The 18,536-nt window shown below is 34.7% G+C and overlaps 1 protein-coding gene across 3 annotated transcripts in view; it reads left to right on the top strand.

Moving 5' to 3' along the window:
* The window catches only part of ERBIN (erbb2 interacting protein), a 96,680-nt gene that overhangs the window by 54,194 nt on the left and 23,950 nt on the right, over positions 1-18,536 (top strand). For all 3 annotated transcript variants that reach the window (XM_060761574.2, XM_060761572.2, XM_060761573.2), the window contains exons 7-18: positions 1,441-1,497; positions 4,666-4,729; positions 5,278-5,352; positions 5,978-6,122; positions 7,297-7,369; positions 7,965-8,094; positions 9,490-9,605; positions 11,302-11,371; positions 13,899-13,998; positions 15,107-15,228; positions 16,045-16,215; positions 17,134-17,313. In XM_060761574.2, coding sequence (XP_060617557.2) covers positions 1,441-1,497; positions 4,666-4,729; positions 5,278-5,352; positions 5,978-6,122; positions 7,297-7,369; positions 7,965-8,094; positions 9,490-9,605; positions 11,302-11,371; positions 13,899-13,998; positions 15,107-15,228; positions 16,045-16,215; positions 17,134-17,313 — 1,303 coding nt within the window. The remainder of the gene's footprint in view (positions 1-1,440; positions 1,498-4,665; positions 4,730-5,277; positions 5,353-5,977; positions 6,123-7,296; positions 7,370-7,964; positions 8,095-9,489; positions 9,606-11,301; positions 11,372-13,898; positions 13,999-15,106; positions 15,229-16,044; positions 16,216-17,133; positions 17,314-18,536) is intronic.

Raw genomic sequence — 18,536 nt, 5'->3', positions numbered from 1 at the left:
GATGAAAAGTCTGAAAAATAGCTGATAGATTTATGTTTACAATTTGAATTCTTAGGAAGACTCATGGACTTATGACAAGGACTAGCTAGCATATGAATGATGGGGATTGCAGTCCTAACATTTGTTGGTAGTAGATTGCTCACCCCTAATATAAAATCTCTTGTGATTCTGATGTCATATCATTTTTGCATGACCAATTTCTTTTGTGCTCTTGGGAAACAGACAGGAAAAGAGAGACCAGTCGGAAGTTAGAGAGAAAGAGAGAGAAAAATAAAGAAAGAACAAGATTGCTTGTCTTTACAATGTTCTGAGTCTTACCTTTATGCTAGGTGTGTAAAATACACATGATTGGAGAATATAAATGGGGATAAGTCCTCTTTTTTCCCTTTTGGTCATTGTTCCTGCTGTCTTTCAGTCATAAACTATACTTGCCTTTAAATGGAGAGAAAATGTGTCCACTCTTAACATATCAAACCACCTTTCATGAGACTGTTTCAGTACATTCTTACATAATACTCTGTTTCTGGCTGTCCTATTTCTTAATCTGAAAACACCTCTATGCAATAAAACCTTCTATATTGCAGAGCAAAAACAAAATGGCAACTAACTGGCTAGAAAGTAGGTCTTTAGTGAATTACAGTCTGAATATTTTTTTGCAAAAAAGGATGACTGTAATGATTTGTTTAATGGTAATTATAAACAAGACATAGAAGACTTTGGCAAGGGTTATTCCCAGTTACTGGATTGAATTTAGGTCATCGGAGAAGACAAAGCATACATTGCCAAACCTAGGCAATAGAAAAAGTTGCTTGAGGATGATTAACACATTTAATATAAACTAGTTTAGTAGCTTAATATTAGTGATATAGAATTAAATCATAGCAGCGAGAAGAAGAAAGTTAGCAAGCTTTTCCAATTGATAAGAAGCCGTGATTGTGGATTTGTACCATCATGAATAGTAGTTGTATGCCTCATAATTTCCTACACTGGCCTCTTCAGATCTTAATAATTTGAAGCTACGTGGAACATTATGCTCATTCAGTCGGTATTTTCTTTCAAATCTTTCCTGATTTAGTCTCCAGAAAGTTCTTGAACTTTCTGGAACAAATTTAAGACGTATCTGGTAGAGAAGATTGCAGGGAGGAAGAAGATGAATCCAGTTTTCTATCTTGCCTGTTCTGCTGGTGGAAAGACAGTGTCCAATATAACCCCTGAATTTCTGAAATAGCAACCAGTCTAAATACTAGGAAATATAGCTATAACTCAAAGAATTTCATGTGAAATAAAAATGCTCACAATAATTTTTTTACATGGCCCATAATTGAAAATTAACTCCTACTAATGTTTGAATTATTGTAATAGTAACATAAGCAAGTTTAATTTGTTTCAGATATACTCAGTTTTACCGTTTAATAGCAGTCTATTATGTTTATTTTACAGATTAACTAAACTCCAGATTTTGGAGCTTAGAGAAAACCAGTTAAAAATGTTGCCAAAGTAAGTATATATTGATATTTGAGTTTATTTTGCTGTGAATAATTTGTTTGAAATGTTGAGAATATAATAAATCAGAACTTTACAATCAGCTTTGAACTGTTGTCCTTTGTTAAAAAAAGAGTTCATGTTCCAAATATTTCAAGTTTTCTTTTATAGTGATGCCTATACTAAGTGAAAAAAAACCCTATATTGCTTACTATCCTTGTCCCTAATAGCTGTTATATGATAGCATGGCTTTTTTTGTTTCATATCTTGTCTTATATCAACAAACATAAGGCCAAAAAGACATCTAAATTACCTTTAACATTAACGAGGGACTCAAAGTGGCGTACAAAGTGGCAACATTTAATGCCGCATATTCAACAACATAAAATGCAATACATCAATGCAATACACAATTAAAACATGTAAATATCACAAACTATTAAAACATAAAACCCAATCCTGAAGTCATCATCACTACAAATAACTGATCATTCCATATTTTACAGTTGTCTATAGGGAGAGAGATCAGTATAAGTTGTGTACAGCTATAACGCTTGAAATGCATAATGAATAAGTTTCCTACTGCTAATGAGGCTGCTGCTATGCTAAATTGCCTGAGGATTTCTATGTAGGAAAATGGAATGCAGCAATGAATCAGTTAGGTTTTAGTTGTTAAAAAACATGCCTGGTATAAAATGGTCATATGCAACTGAATGTCACATTTATACTCCCACTAAAAGAAAGACAAGTGTTTTTGAGTAAATTCTTCTTGAAGTGAAATGGTCAGTTTTTAATACTATATTTTTTCAATTCTAAGATGCAAATTTCCTCCCATATAAACATCTCTAAAAATGTTTGTCTTTTTTCTATATATAAATCTTCTTTTTTCCTGTTGGTGATACTGAAATCAATGTACGTCTTACAATCAGTGGCGTCTTAAAATACAATAAATACGGTATTTATGTAGACTGCATTCCAACATATGTCTCTTCTGTAGGAGTGATGCTGTTCAGTTTTTGAGTTTTTGTGTGTCACAGACTTCCTTTTAAGGAAGACATGGTGGGTTGTTTTATTTAGCCAAACAATATCAGGAAATAGAGAATTCCCTAGATCCCTTGACAGCAACTGTTTTTGCTGGCAGTTGCCAGTGGGCCTTGCAAGTCATGATGGCCAGTCTTCTCTTCCAACAGCCATAGCAATTAATTATTAGGAAGGGGAGGGTATGTGAAGAGTGGGTACGATGAAAAATGGCCCCTTTGCTTGTCTTTCTTTATTGTTCAGCATGTCTTCCCTTTATTGTGGGTGGACAGTGATGAGGAGAAACTTGGATAGTCCTTGACAGGAAACTGGGCCATCAATAGGTGCTGATATAGAAAGAGCTTTGTCAAAAACTATATAATGTATAAGGAAAAGGTCTTTATAATGAGCTGTGGAAAAATGCAACAGAAATTCTACCACTGGGCAAATGAAACTGTAAATGAAATATGAGCTTTTCAGCTCATGTTCTAGTAGAGATCTCAGTATAGAAAATTGCTTTGTTAAACTCTTATCCTCATATTTATAGGTACTTTTAAAAATAAAACGGGCCGGTTTTACACAGGAGTTCATGCTGAAATTATTATGGTTCCTTTGTAAATAAAATGACTAAAATGTGGGTGTGGGTATGCACATAAAACATGCTTTGTAGAATAAATGTGTGCTTGTTAGATGAAGAAAATGAGTATTTAATCTCATGTTTAATACATGTTGACATTTATGTTGAATTTAAACATAGGGAGGTAGTTCTTAATTGGTTAGCACATAGTTAACACTACAGCATAAAATGTTAGTAATGTGGCTAATTAAATAGAGAACAAATATAATGAACGTCCATGCGCTCTGCTCAAATGTGATAGCTTGTATCTTGAGGTTTTATGGTCCTCCTGCTAGCACAAATGAAGGTGTAGGTATATTTTTCCAATTTCCGCTGTGCATGAAAATAATCTGTGGGGGGTAGAGTGACATTTTGGGGCATTGTGAAACAGAGTGCAAGGAAGAGACTGTAGGGAAAGAAGATAAATTCCTGAAAATTGCCTTTTGTTCCTTGCACTGAAGATTTTTCTGTCAGTGAAAGGAAAAGCAATAGTAGCTTCAACTCACTATTTATTTATTTACCATATTTATACCCTGCCCTTCTCACCCCGAGGGGGACTCAGAGCGGCACTATCTTTTCAATATGTTTTTTCAACCAGCGTAGAGTAAACTAACATCTTAAATGGGATCAAAATACATGAGTTAAAAGATTTTGAATGCTTTCCATTTATTTAGTTTAAAAATGTGTTAGAAAGCAGAATTAGCTGTCAGCATTTGAAACAAAATTAAAAGACAGCACAGCTCAGTATGAACAGTCTCTTGTTACAGGCCTTAGTTTCTGATTGCACACCCCTACTATGAATCTAGTAACTTGCTTTTACTAAAAAAATTAGCACTGAAGTTGAATTGATTTGACAGTTGACTAGAGTAGACTGTAGGAAAAGCAAGATCTTGGGTTTAGGTTTGAAGGGTGGGCAGGGGGGTGACAATGTAAAGGAAAGTTTGACTGTAGTTATTGAACTTTCACTTTCTAATAACTTCAGATTTTGTTCCCTATGGACATAATCTGTTATTGGGACCTAATATAGAATTTCAGAGGACGGGTTCTTTAATTTGACACGTACTGCCATTAAGCATTATGAAAGATCATGATCACAACAGAGCTTGAAATTCTTTAAGTGAGATGCTGGGAATAAACTGCCCCTGGCCCCCCCCCCCCCCCCCCCGTGAAGCCATGTATATAGTGGGTTATGTATTAGTACAGAGCAGGTTGAAGATAAATGAAAATACTACTAAAATACTACTAAAATAAATAATCTCACATGAGGATAGAATGAAATCTAAGAGTGAATGAGGATAGTTTTCTGAATAAGTTGAAAGAAGGGTATATTTTAATTGAACTAGACAGTGTTTCTTTGTCTCATGTGAGCGATAAGAGATGCCTATTTATTAAACGTATGAAAATGTAATATTAAACATGTCTGTTTTATAGAGTTTTTTAACCACCATCTAATGATGGTTAAAAAGATACATTAGTGTGAACACGAGAAGATTGGATTTAAATGGTATTTTTCGTAAACCTAATTCCTTATTAATCCTTTCCCTCTGCAGAACCATGAACAGACTGACTCAGCTGGAGAGGCTGGACCTGGGAAGTAATGAATTCACAGAAGTGGTGCGTTTTAGCTAAGTAACACAGCTTTCCTAAAACCTCTTATCCTTAAATCTATTTTTAATCAATGTCAGATATAAAAATCAGCTTAACTGCTATCTCACAGAGCAACTGTTGTCTGTATCTTAATGCTTAAGGGAATCTATTTTTAAAGCCGACTTCTTTATTCAGATTTCATTTCCTATCAGTGTGGCATTTGTTTGGCTAACAAAGTATTTTCATATGGCTTTTACACTATAAACAAACAGTGTTCTTATTCAGTGGCATATCAAGTCATGTCACATGGGCAAATAAGTACTTGCAGTTATGCATAGAGCATTATTTTACACGTGCCTATGCAATGAAACTTATTTGGAAAGAGCATACACTTTTGTTTCCATGGTGGTTATCTTTCAGTAAACCTAAGTTGAATCTTTAAAGCCTGTTGAAAAATTTGGATAGTTAAGTAACTAAGTAAGTAGCAGCAATATATAGAAAAATAAATTAGTCATGAGAAATGCGTTTTAATGAGTTAAGCTTAAGATATTATTTTTGTGCTTTGTTTTTAATAGCCTGAAGTACTTGAACAGTTAAGTGGGTTAAAAGAATTTTGGATGGATGGTAACAGATTAACTCTTATTCCAGGGGTACGTATATTTAATACTTTTAATGCATTGTATTGTGTTTGTTTAGTGCAACAATTAAATATTATATTTAAATGGCAGTTGAATATGCAATTGTAGATATAAGTACATTTTTACTTCTGATTCTGAATATGATTCCATTTCCTGAAGTACTTGTAATGAATATTCCAAACATTAGTGATGAGTTTTTTATCTGACATAAGATACAATTCAGTTCTTAGTAAGCAGGATCCGGTATGGTATGCTTGGTAGTAGCTTTCTCTACCACTGGAATCAGGAGCTGATTCCTGCAAACCTACAAATGCAATCTCTCAAGTTCCATCAAAACCTGCTTTGAGAGGTTAGAAGTCCTTCAACCAGTTTTCTGTGTTCTGAGTAATCCTACTGAGAGAGAGTAACTCATTCAAGAGGAGTTCATCTATTTAAGCTGAAATTTTAAGTGGCCTCTCATAGGGAAATTTCTGTGTTTATATGCACTCTATTTTATTGCAAGAAAGCAAAGTTATAAATTTTAAGAGTATTTATGATAACACAATTATGTTAGACTTAATATTTTATATTCTGTTTAATAGTATATGCAGTATTAATGTGTTAATAGAATCTCTTATCTTTGTTTTTATACTTTCAGTTTATGGGCAGTTTGAAACATTTGATCTACTTGGATGTTTCCAAAAACAACATTGAAACTCTTGAAGAAGGCATTTCAGGATGTGAAAGTTTACAAGACCTGCTGTTATCTAGTAATTCACTTCAGCAGTTGCCAGAGTCTATTGGTGTGTATTGTTAACTATAAATATTACATAAAAACATAGTAAACTTTTCTATCATCTTATAGACCAAACACAAAATTACTTTAAATATGCATTTTCTTTTTTCCTTTTTTAAAAAAATCCCATGTTAAATTGATCTTAAAAGTTAAAACATAATTCAGTGGTCGAAGGGTCAAAGAGTCACAAGGCACACCCAGTTTAAGGTCCCTGTTCAGTTGATGTATTCACAGCTTATTAGGAAGACAAAATGTTTGGGGAATGAGTCAAGTCTGGCACTCTGAGAAAGAGTAAAGAATAAATCTATCCAAATATATTTTGATTGTGGATGGAATTTCAAATCAGCTCATCATGATAAAGAACATAATATACTAACTTCCTTTAAAAGTAATTATACTAAAAATTACATAAAGCTTTAAAAAGTTAAACAACACAATTGTTAAAAAAATTGTAAACTCTTGGGTTAATTAGCTCTAATATAGGTCAGGAATTGTTTCCAAGGATAAAAAAACCCCCTAACAAATCATATTCAAATGGGATGCACTTCTAAAAGAGATTTTACTTTTCATTATTCTGCATTACACATTACGAAATTATCATAATTATTTACCTTTTGAAATGAGTGGTGATACCTACTAATTTTCCTCATGAGATTACCCCAGGAATCTCATGAGAACTTAAAGCATGTGTGCTGTCAGATATAACGATTAGTGATTAGTTCTTAGGCTTGGCTACAACAATGCCTTTCTTGTAGGGGAAAAGAAAGGACAGTATTTGCTCTCCTTTAAGATAAATTGGTCCCTCCCTTTGAGATTTAGACTAGAGGTACCAGATATTAGTCGAGTCTAGTTTTTGAAGGCCTTATTCCATAATCCAGTATGGGACACAGTATGATTTTAGAGCTGAATCCCTGCCATCTTTAGACCTAAGAGGGGAAAATGACCTTTGTCTACCTTTTTTTGTGCCCCTACTGGAAGCAATGAATTATGTCCTGTTCATTCCTGCATTTAATGAATAAATCGAGTGTTAGTCTTACCTGGACCTACTTAAATCAATGGGGCATAACATAGTTGTGTCTAACAAATCGCATTCATTTCAGTAGTCTGTTTGACTACAATTAGATAGATCAGTGTTTGTTTTAATTGGAATCCTGTTTAATAATGTGTTTATTTTATTACAGGTTGTCTAAAGAAACTAGCAATTCTTAAAATTGATGAAAATCAGCTAATGTATTTGCCAGATTCCATAGGAGGGTAAGTATTTTTCTAGCATTTTCATTAATAAATAAGAAGCCTGACTTGTTTTGTTCCATAATGATTCTTTGTTAGATTGCTGGTAGATTAAATATATTGGACAGAGTCATATGGATTTTTAGCATAGTGTAAATGTATACTGGTACAATTATACTGGACTTCACAGTTGTGCAACAAGTCATTATGAGGGTGTCATAGCCTTGAGATATAACCCATTGTGCAGTTATTAACTCTCTGCCTAACAGGTCATAAATAAAAAGGTATGTGTGTGTGAAACATATGGCTGTATTGTAACCTACAAGTTTTTCAAAAGTTGCAGGCACTTTCAAGTCTATTTTGTTACTAGCATAATGTCTCAGTAGGATTTTAGCTGCTATTTGTTGGCCATACTGCAGTATATCTGTTGGGCTTAAATTATTCTGAATTTGCTGCACATATATCAGATAATGAAGTTTGATCTAGAGAAGCACCGCAGTTCGAAAAGTATTTAGGATTCACTGCTTAAGAGTTTACGTTGTCGTTAGATTACCTAGCTGACTTTAAAATAATTTAAAGAAAATAATACTATTGTTGTACCTTTCCCAAATTTGTTCAGGTTAACATCAGTTGAGGAACTGGACTGTAGTTTTAATGAGATTGAGGCCTTGCCTTCATCTGTTGGGCAGCTCTCCAATATAAGGACTTTTGCTGCGGATCATAACTTCTTAACACAGTTGCCACCAGAGGTATACTTTCATTCATGAATCTTGTTTTCTCTCTTCATCTCATATGACTGTAAGGAAATAGTTGAAATCTTGTAATAGAGGCATAGCTGGAAAAATATTCCTGAAATTATCTCACAGTCATTGATAAGATAAGTTGTAGGTCTCTAAAGCAAAAAGCCACTCATCTGCCAGATTGCATACAAGGGCAGGAGCTGCTGAAAAATAAGTATAATTTCATTATCAATTGCTTAGATCTATGAATGACAAGGGGCTCTTGTGCTCATATTCTGGTTTTGTCTTTTTATATGTATCTTGTTGGCCTTTCTTTCAACAGAAGCCTGAACTAGACGGGTCTTTAGTCTAATCTGGTACCGCCGTTTTATTATGTTTATACGAGCTTTTGGGGTTGTACTGATTTGAAGTGTTCTCATATCTCTTGATTTTATCAATGCTTAACTGCAAATTCTAACAATACATTGCTATATCAACTTCTATGAGAGTAAGCTTCAGTGGGACTTTTTGACATAACCTGGATTTTTTATTTTTATGTTTCTTGAAGTTTAATTTTTAAAATTAATTATCTTTCAGTATCTGTTTTAGTAACAATAGATTTATGATCCAATACACAGTTGATTTTACAAGCAGTTATAGAAACAATTCTCTGTAGGCACAATATTTCTCAACTTAGCTTTGAAGAGACACCTTCTATTTGCAAAAGAACTGGGAATCAAGTGGAAACTCTCTGCTGGAGAAGGAGGAACAGTTCAGAATCACCCTCTTATTTCCCTTAAGTCCACAGTGCCACTTTTCATGCTGTTCAGCGGGTCTTCCACAGGCTGAGCTTTCCCAAATGTTCATTTGATCTCCTCTCCTAGAACAGAGGACTAACCAATGAATACAGAAGACTGTGCTTGCTCTGCTATCATGTGTATTTATTTCCTTGTGCAATGATTCATGCCTTATCCACTTTTGCCAAAGTTTTTGCTTAAGGTCCTTCTTTAAAGCTTGACCACCACTACCCCAAAAAATAAAAAAAACAAACCATCCACTAAAAAATCATTTCTGACTACAGGCTCAGCCTTCAACCTGCTACAACAATTTTTTGAGACATGGGATGGTGAGGGTGGAGAGTGAATGCCTAAGCACTGCTCCTCTGCCTCCTGTAGCTATTATGCAAATCTGATTTTAATGCAGGGATGGACAGCTCATTTTCCCCATTCAGACCACTTCGAATAGTGTCTTCATGAATGTCCAAAATCATGTATGATCCTGGTGACTGGACGATAATTTTGTCTTCGAATACCTATATTAGTTGTGTGTTTGCATACTTCAAACAAAATGTGCATAGAATTATGATCAGAAACATTGAACAGTTAATGCTCTGAGCTTCTGAAAGATGTGTTATTTATTTTTCAGATTGGAAACTGGAAGTATGTTACTGTTTTGTTTTTACATTCAAATAAGCTGGAGTTCCTCCCAGAGGAAATGGGTGATATGCAGAAATTGAAAGTCATCAATCTAAGTGATAATAGGTTTGTGATACGCTTTCTTTTGTATGAACAATGAATTATTATGGATAGTGAATCTTCACTGAGTCACCTTAGGCTGGACACGGTCTCTCAATCCAGCCTCTTACACAGAGCTATTGTGTGGATAAAATAATGGGATTGGAAAACATACCATTCTGAGCATTCTGAACAGGAATGGGTTAAGTAAACATATGCTTGTTTGTTTCCTACAAGTTGTTAATTTGGTAGTTTCTACTTGTGGGGAAGGAAGTCAATGTTTACATAGATTCAGCCACTGTAACAGATGAGCATTGACAGAATTTGAGGAAGAATTTAAGTGCAGAAGAGAGACAGTTGTTTTTGTAGGAATGAGCCGAGAGGAATCTAATGTTTAGGTTGCAACGGCTGACAGAATATGTAGTTGTGTTGCTAGAAGAGAAGTATTGGGTCTGGAATTAGCTTCCTTCCTTAACAATAATGATAAGTGAGACTAATCTGTCACTTATAAAATATGAGGCAGAATATTTTGTTTGAAACATTTTAAGCTATTTGCTCTAATGGCATTGTTTACATGATGCATCTTCTATCTGAGGAGTGAAACTTGTCTACTAGATTATATGGTTATACCATGGGATCTGTATGCATGGGGCTATTATTTATGCATGTATATACTATGTAATATGTCACTTTGGTCTTTTCTCATTATATTACCTTACATTTGGTAATATAAGCACAGTCTTATGGTAAACAATAGCTGTGAATGGTTACATAAAGATATAGAGAAATATGTGAGATGTGATTTTTTTGCTTTAATAATAATAATAATAATAATAATAATAATAAATTTATTATTATTATTGCTTCAATAATAGTCATAGTAAAGGATCCCCCCCCCCAAAAAAAACCCCTTGCAAGTAATTTCGTTTATCTAAGGTTTTGAGGTTTAATCATCAGTTCCTATGCTGCATTGTAAACTGCTTTTGAAACTAAGGGAAGTTTCACGAACTGTCTAGTAAACAAAGAATAATTAAAATAACCACAGGGGACACACACATTTTTTGATGTTTTAGTAGCTGTTTCTTTTTAACTCCCACCAAAAGGATAGAACATAGAACAAAGAAATCCTCAGGAATTCTATTGGAGAATTAACACAGACCTCTACCCATAGAGCACTGACATCCAGGACAAAAATGTTCCAGCAAACCTGTTCTTTTTCCAGTTGGGCACTTTTTTGTCTCAGCTAACGCCATGTATTATGACCAAACAAAAAAAAAATCCCATACCACCTTTTAGTGAATTTTGATACTGAGAAGTAGAAGAAGCATATTCTGGGTATCATTAAGTGGGCCCCTTCTTCTCTTTTGAGTGGCGGATGAGAGATACCTTGGACTCTATTCCTGACCTGCAGTAAATTGGAATTTTAATCTAGTGCTTGATAGCCAATCACAGGGTTGCTGTTTTTTGCTACAGTGACATTTTAAATATGGAAGTGAAATATAAATAATTCTAGTTAAATGTTCACAGGATTGTTTCAGCCAAGTCTGTTCTACGAAATTGAAAAAATATACTTTGTAATTTATGTATTTACCTTCAATTATTGAAATTGCTGAGCATGTAGAAAACTTCACCCCTTCTAATTATTATTATGTTGCCAAAAGAAAAAGCTCCGAGGTAAGCCATTTGTCTTTATGTCAACTCTTGTCTTACACATTTTTTTCAGATTGAAGTATTTGCCATACAGCTTTACAAAGCTGCAACAGCTGACTGCCATGTGGCTCTCAGATAATCAGGTATTTTTAATGTGATTAAAATGTACTTTTTTTCAAAACAGGTTTAGAAGTTACAGTTTTAAAAGCAATTATATTCTGAAATCATTTTCCAATCAGATGTAATCTTGGCTTCTGAACTGGGAATTTTCCCATGCACTCTGTGCATCTAATGATCAAAGAAAGCACAAATAACTTTTCATGTAATAAAAAGAGTAGTGTTAATGTTCTGCAAGGGGCTATTTATCCCAAATAGTTTGTAATCTGGAGTACCCACAAACCTTTAGAGTACAGATATTTTGTTTTTCTTATCATATGTTGATATTGATAGTTGTTATGCCGTATAAATAAATAAATAAATAAATAACTTCATTTATAACCTGCTCTATCTCCCCTAAGGGACTCATATACTTTATAAAGGTTGAAAAATGTTTGGGAAAAAATAGACCCTGCCCCCCTCAAATTGGGTTGATTTATCCATGGTAGCATGAATTCAGCCAGAGAGATCTTTTCAAAGAGACTACTGTGGTGATTTTTGTTAAAGCTTTACTGCAGCTGCCATTTTTGCAAGAACTTACTGTGAAACTTATCTGCAAAGAGACTGTCGAGTCTTACAGTAGGTCCCTATTAAAAATGGCCACTGCAGTCTGTCTGCTGAGAGACTTATACAATAATCCCCTATTAAAAGTGGCCACCACTGCTCAGTTTCACTTCAAGAGCCCCAAATAGTGCTCATGCTGCATTCTTTGCTGCTGAATGCCACTTGGGCTGAAAACAAAAGGTAAGGAAGGAGGGAGGGTTGTCTTTGTTTGTTTGTCCTAGCGAGGGTTACTGGTTGTGCTTATTCCATACCTCTGCAATGCCAAGAGGGGTTTTTCACCTCATCTTCTTGTTACCACCTTTGCACTAGGTCCCTAATAGAAGCAGGTTGCTTTCCCTTTGTTTTTTTCCACACAGAATTCTCATTTTTCCCCCTCATTCATGTTCCTTTTCTTATTTGTATAGATGTAGACATTTTAAGACCATTTTAAGACCAGGAATCCAATTTACACCTTGCCCCCATTGTAATCCCTCAAACAAACCAATCCCCATCTTCTCTTTCGTTCTTCCCGAATATGTTCCCTCTATGCCTTTTTTAAAAACAAGAATACATTATTTCTTTGTCGCATGCCCTCAGTTTATCCACAGTTTGGGCCCTTAAACCTCTTCTCAACTTATACATGAGTTCAAGTTACACATGAGTATACAGTAGTTGATATATTGTTTGGTTGCGTGCTGCAAGCTGCTTCTGGTTGTGAGAGAATCAGCCGTCTACAAAGATGTTGCCCAGGGGATGCCCAGATGTGTTACGATCCTGCGGGGGGGGGGGGCTTCTTTCATGTCCCCCACACAGAAGACTGGGCGACCTGGAAGGCACTGAACAGACTGCACTCTGGCACCATGAGATGCAGAGCCAACCTTAAAAAATGGGGCCACAAAATGGAGTCCATGACATGCGAGTGTGGAGAAGAGCAAACCACAGACCACCCATTACAGTGCAATCTGACCCCTGCCACATGCACAATGGAAAGCCTTCTTATAGCAACACCAGACACACTCCAAGTGGCCAGCTCCTGGTCAAAGGACATTTAGTATAATGCCAAGTTTTTAAACTTTGTTTGTATTTTTAAATACATTACAACTGTATCCTTGGTTTGTTTCTGACACAATAAATAGTTGTATTGCACTAATTCCTTAGCTACACACAGTAGTAGAAATTTAAGTGATTTTATGTTACAAGAAAGGATCGTATTGTCTTATAGTATTCCCCTCTATTTTATTATAAGATAACAGAGAAACTTGGCAGATGAATTTAATGGTGTGGGTTCAGTGAAATGAGGGTGAATGTGTATGTGAGGCAGAGGAGAGACTGAATATGAAACATACATGCATACAGGTTTTCCTTTGTATACTTACAGTTTTGGAAGTTGGAGGCAAGTAATTTTAGTTCCGTGACATGAAGCTGTGGGAAGTGCTACAGTAAATACAACAAATGATATTTTGGATGTGGTATGGATGGGAGATGGCCAACAAATACTAGTGACTTGGGATATATTTCTGAGAAAGGAACTGGAAAAGCCATCCCGGAGTATTCCTTGCCTAAGAAAACCATATGATATTCCTAGGGTTATTATGGGTTGTCAGGCAACTTAAAGACACATGCATAAATGTACAAGGCTTTCTTATTCAGCAACCATGCCCCCTAATTGTGTTTTAATTTGTTTTGGTTCTGTACTTGAGAAAAAAAGTTGACTGAACTTCCCCATACCTACATGCCCATCCCTACATGTTTTGCAATTCTGTTACACTTTAGGCTCTCTGCTCATATTCCATCTGTTAGAAATTTCCATCTGTTAGATATTTTTTTCTCAGTCTCAAAGGTACTTCAGTATTCCCTTATATATTTTTATGTTGAAACAATAGGGGTTTCCCCCTAGCAAGAACTATATATATTCTTATCATTAAGGAATATTTTCAAGCTACATACCTGTGTTTTGTTTTTGCATTTTAGTCTAAACCACTCATTCCCCTTCAAAAAGAAGTTGAATCAGAAACACAGAAAACTGTACTTACTAATTATATGTTTCCTCAACAACCAAGATCTGAAGATGGTATGAATTTTATTTATTTTTATGTTCAGATGCTACAAATAAAGGGTATCTGTATAAATTGGTTCAGATTATCTAAATCCAGGGGTATTGAGTAAATGCATTGAAATAAATTTGAACCATGAAATTACTGTAATAAAATTAATAGAACAAATAATACTGTCATGTGTTATTGCATGCATTAATATTTTATTGCATTATGAACCCTTTCCAAAAAATACTTAGAGAAAAAGGATGTTTTTTTAAAAAAAAAATCCTGAAAGATCTTTGAGTTTCAGCAAGTTGCAAAGTTGAAGCTAAAAACAACTCTTTACAAATGCACGGCATTACAGCTTGGGCATACTGCTGATTTTCCAACATTAGTGCCCTTGATCTTGTTGTTCAGTCTCATGCTGTGGCCACACACTGAATGTGCAGAGAGACTGCAACACATAAGATTAAAACTGGAAGTAGCTCAGTACAGTGCAATCATTCAATCATGTAAATATTGATTCAAGGGGGGAAAAGATGTAACTGACAGTGCAACACAGAAAAGTCAATGCAGGATAAACATAACTGTCTATCACTTCCCATAACTCTTTCCAGAATCAAAACACTTGAGTATTTTTATTAACATTTGAAAAAGGTCTTGATTATAATCTTTTGTATTGGTTGGTGTATATAGATACCAACAGGTACAACTTCCCGCATCTCTCTTCCTGAAAATTATTGACTATAAGGTGGTATTCAGGGCAGGGGTGAGCAAAGTGTTGCCTCTGGTCTTTTATGTTTCTTAGAGCCTCCCTTAAATGCTCCAAAATGCCCTCTGGGAAGTATTCCCTAGAGACAAAAATTACCCTCAAAAGGTTTCAGGAGGAGGAGATTTCTATCACAATCTTAAACAGGGTTGGACCACTTTTGGGTGATCTTAATACTTTGTTGCAACTAGTAAATTATTCAGTTGTTTATAACTATTTTTCCCCAGCTGGTAAGAAAGAAATGTCTATCCCATTTACCAATTTAAAATAAGCCCCAGAATGCATATAGTCTATTTTCAAATAAAATGAGACTAATAAGAAATGGTATAAGATACCTTATTTTATTCATATACTTTCCCCTTTCTTTTGCTTAGTTATGTTCATATCTGATAATGAAAGTTTCAATCCTTCGCTATGGGAAGAACAGAGGAAGCAGCGTGCACAAGTGGCTTTTGAATGTGATGAAGATAAAGATGAAAGGGAAGCTCCACCCAGGGTAAGTAATGGCGTTAGATCATAATGGTTTGTTGAACTTTTAGTTGATTGTGAAAAAAATAATAAAAAATAAAGAAAAAATTAAACATTCAATCAACATACTATTTAGTATTTTTCAAATACAGTGTATTTGAGGTATTAACTACACAGATTGTTACCACTGGGTTTTTTCTCTCTGAAGGTTTTGAACCTTAAGGCACTTGTGACTCTTTTAAGGGCTATGCTTTTCACTCAGAAAACCTGAAGATGTTGTCTAAGTGAATAAAACCTTGAATAATTCGATGCTCCTTGAACAGAGGAAAGTACTTACTGAAATTAATCAGATCAAGGTCTTTTCAGTGAGTGAAGGGGAGACTGTCTGAAAATCAACTAAATATTGCCATCACTTTCTTTATTAGAGAAATGACATTAAAATGTTTGCCAACAAGTTGCCTTAGACTTATGGCAACCCTGTGAATAAGAGACATCCAAGGGCAACATTATCAACAGCCTTACTCAGATCTTGCAAGTTCAGGGCTGAAATGATCAAAATGTAATAAATGCAAATATAGATACATGTTATGTAATCTGGAAAGCTGAACATGATCTGTATCTAGAGAAGCAGCAATCTGGAAATGCCATGAATTCACTGAAAATTAAATTGACTAAAAATTTGCAGGCGTTTCCCCCTCCATTCAGCAAAGTTAGCTTTATGAATACAATGTCATGCTTGTTCTTTCTTTGCTTCTTCTGTAGATAATGGTTATAGTAATGCTCATTGGAATTTCTGTATTGCTTTTTGTAATGTGTCATCTAAAAATGAATTTCTTTTATTTAGGAAGGTAATTTGAAGAGATATCCAACACCATATCCTGATGAGTTAAAGAACATGGTCAAAACAGTTCAAACAATAGTACACAGATTGAAAGATGAAGAAAATACAGAAGATGCTAGCAAAGAAACAAAGCAAGAGAGTCAGCAGGTTACAGTGAAGGATGTCGGTGTAAAGGTTAGTGTCAGTATTCCCTTCAAATCATATCAATTTTCTCTAAGATGATGCAATCGTTTTTTGGGAAATACTAAAACTTGAATCATATTTTTATGCAAGGCCATAAATTATTGCAAAGAGAATTGTACTTGATGTACAGTATTCTAAAAAGCTACTAAAGACCACTGAAATGATTAAACTAAATGGAGAACAAATCATTGACAGACACATGAAAGTTATATGTTGGCTATTGTTAGTGGTGTTAGTAATTGAATCAGTTAATTCTCTACTTTGATTGTTATTTTTTCCCTGTTGAATCTACAAGATTTGCCTGATCTGGTTGTTCATTTAACATGTACGTAATTGTTAGTTTTGAATAAAAAGTTGGCTGCTCTTTTCTGTGCTTTACGATCTTATCACGAGTATTTCCATAGTATTTCTACTTCTGATACAAAAGTTTATGTTAAAGAAGTAAAGTGCAGGACCACTTCTACTGTATTTTAATTGGTGACGCAGTTTTAGACAAGGCATTTTTAGATTTTTAAACTGGATATAGCAAATTTTAAAAAATTAAAAACATTAAGACATCCTTGCTGTGTTTGGGAGACTTTCTTCTAATTCTTCTCAGTAGAGCCTTGGACTCCTCCCAAAATATTTATCTGACAGCATCTCTGGGGGAGAAAGTGGAGATGGGTGTTGAAAGGGAAGTCTGTTTTTAATAGTAAACATAACTAATACATGCTGCCACTTGACCTATGTTACTAATCACAGGTGCAATTACCTTTGCTTTAGCAGATTGAATTTGTTGCACAGATCCATTCCTTTTCACTCAGAATATCTCAGTCATTGACATGTAGACATCTGTTCACAATGTTCAACAAATGTATTTTTTAATTGGAAAACTTCTTACTTACAATGCTAACTTTAAATCTGCCATAGACTTCAGAGGTTACACCAGTGAAGAACAAAATGGAAAATGAGCATAATATGATGGGAAATTGTGTGCAGAAGCTTAATGAATCAGATGCTGATAACGGTTCTGGAAATGTGCAGACAAGTGCTCAAGTTAAAACATTAGAGAACACAAAGCCAATTGCCAATCATGAAGATACTCTTGAGGTACTCTGCCATATGTACTGTGTAAAGTGCAATAAAATGGAATTATTTTTAAATGATGATGATGAGCTACCTTGAAGGCTTTGTTGATGGAAAGGAGGAAAACAAATATAATAGATTAATAGATAAAATATTTAAGTGCGCTTAAGCTGGAATTCTTTTGAAGTGTATGGGGTGATCACAGGAGATGGCAGGAGGTGAAGTGTTCTGGCTGTAATGGCTTTGAAAGAAGCAAGGCACTGGAGAAATATTGTCCAATTTTCTTCACTATTGCTGCTTGGCCCTGAGCCACAGTGAAACTGGTAACATAATTGATTATCAGTTTCTGGTCTTATACTGAAGCCCTTGATATAATTTCCAGAGAGTAAGGGCCAGTAAATAGAGTGGAGCTTCCTTCAGAGTAGACATGGATAGGCTCTGTCTGTTAAAATACTGTTACAGCACCAGATAACTTATTGACTAGCCAAGATTTAATTAATAGTATTAATTATAGTATTATAGTATTAATTATACTATTAATTATAGTATTAGTATTAAAAACAATTCAGATTACACCCATAAAAACATATAAAATGATACATGTATTTCAGATCTTAACAGTTGTCAATTAATGTTGTTGTGTGAAAACAACAAATCTGCCTACCGAAAGACAGGTTCTCTGAGAATATTATTTTTGTTATATGTTCAGTAGTAGGAATTGTATTAATAAGTGTAGTGTGCTATGAAACCATTATCCGTTTTCATATGTCTGCAAGTGAATTTAAATTTGTGAAAATAATTCTATTCAGCAATTTCTCTTTCTAGTCTTCTTTTATGATTTCCTTGTTCAAGGACTACGTCCTTTAAATTACCTAGTTACACAAGTTTTTGTGAAGGTTGAAACGTTATGAAATTGGTTTTGGTGTATTGCCATTAATGCATTGCAGTGGGAAGTGGCTAAGCACTCCATATTGCTCTGTGGCTGGAGGTTGTACCCTTTCAACTATCAGGAGCACAGGAATCAGGGACATAGATGAGACGTATCTTCACAAGTCAAGTAGCTGTTTCTGAATCTTATTATAGAAAATGAGAGAAATGTTGGGCCTTCTCAAGCCACAACACGCACAGCATAAATGATAATAGAAGTACATGGCTCGGTTCAAAAATAAAACTATAAAAATAGACATTCTTGTTGAGGGTAGAACTTGATCAACATGACTTGAAAATATATATTGCATGTTTCTCTT

The sequence above is a fragment of the Anolis sagrei genome, chromosome 2, assembly GCF_037176765.1.
Source record: "Anolis sagrei isolate rAnoSag1 chromosome 2, rAnoSag1.mat, whole genome shotgun sequence".
Classification (NCBI taxonomy): domain Eukaryota; kingdom Metazoa; phylum Chordata; class Lepidosauria; order Squamata; family Dactyloidae; genus Anolis; species Anolis sagrei.
This window is presented reverse-complemented; position numbering and strand designations above follow the sequence as displayed.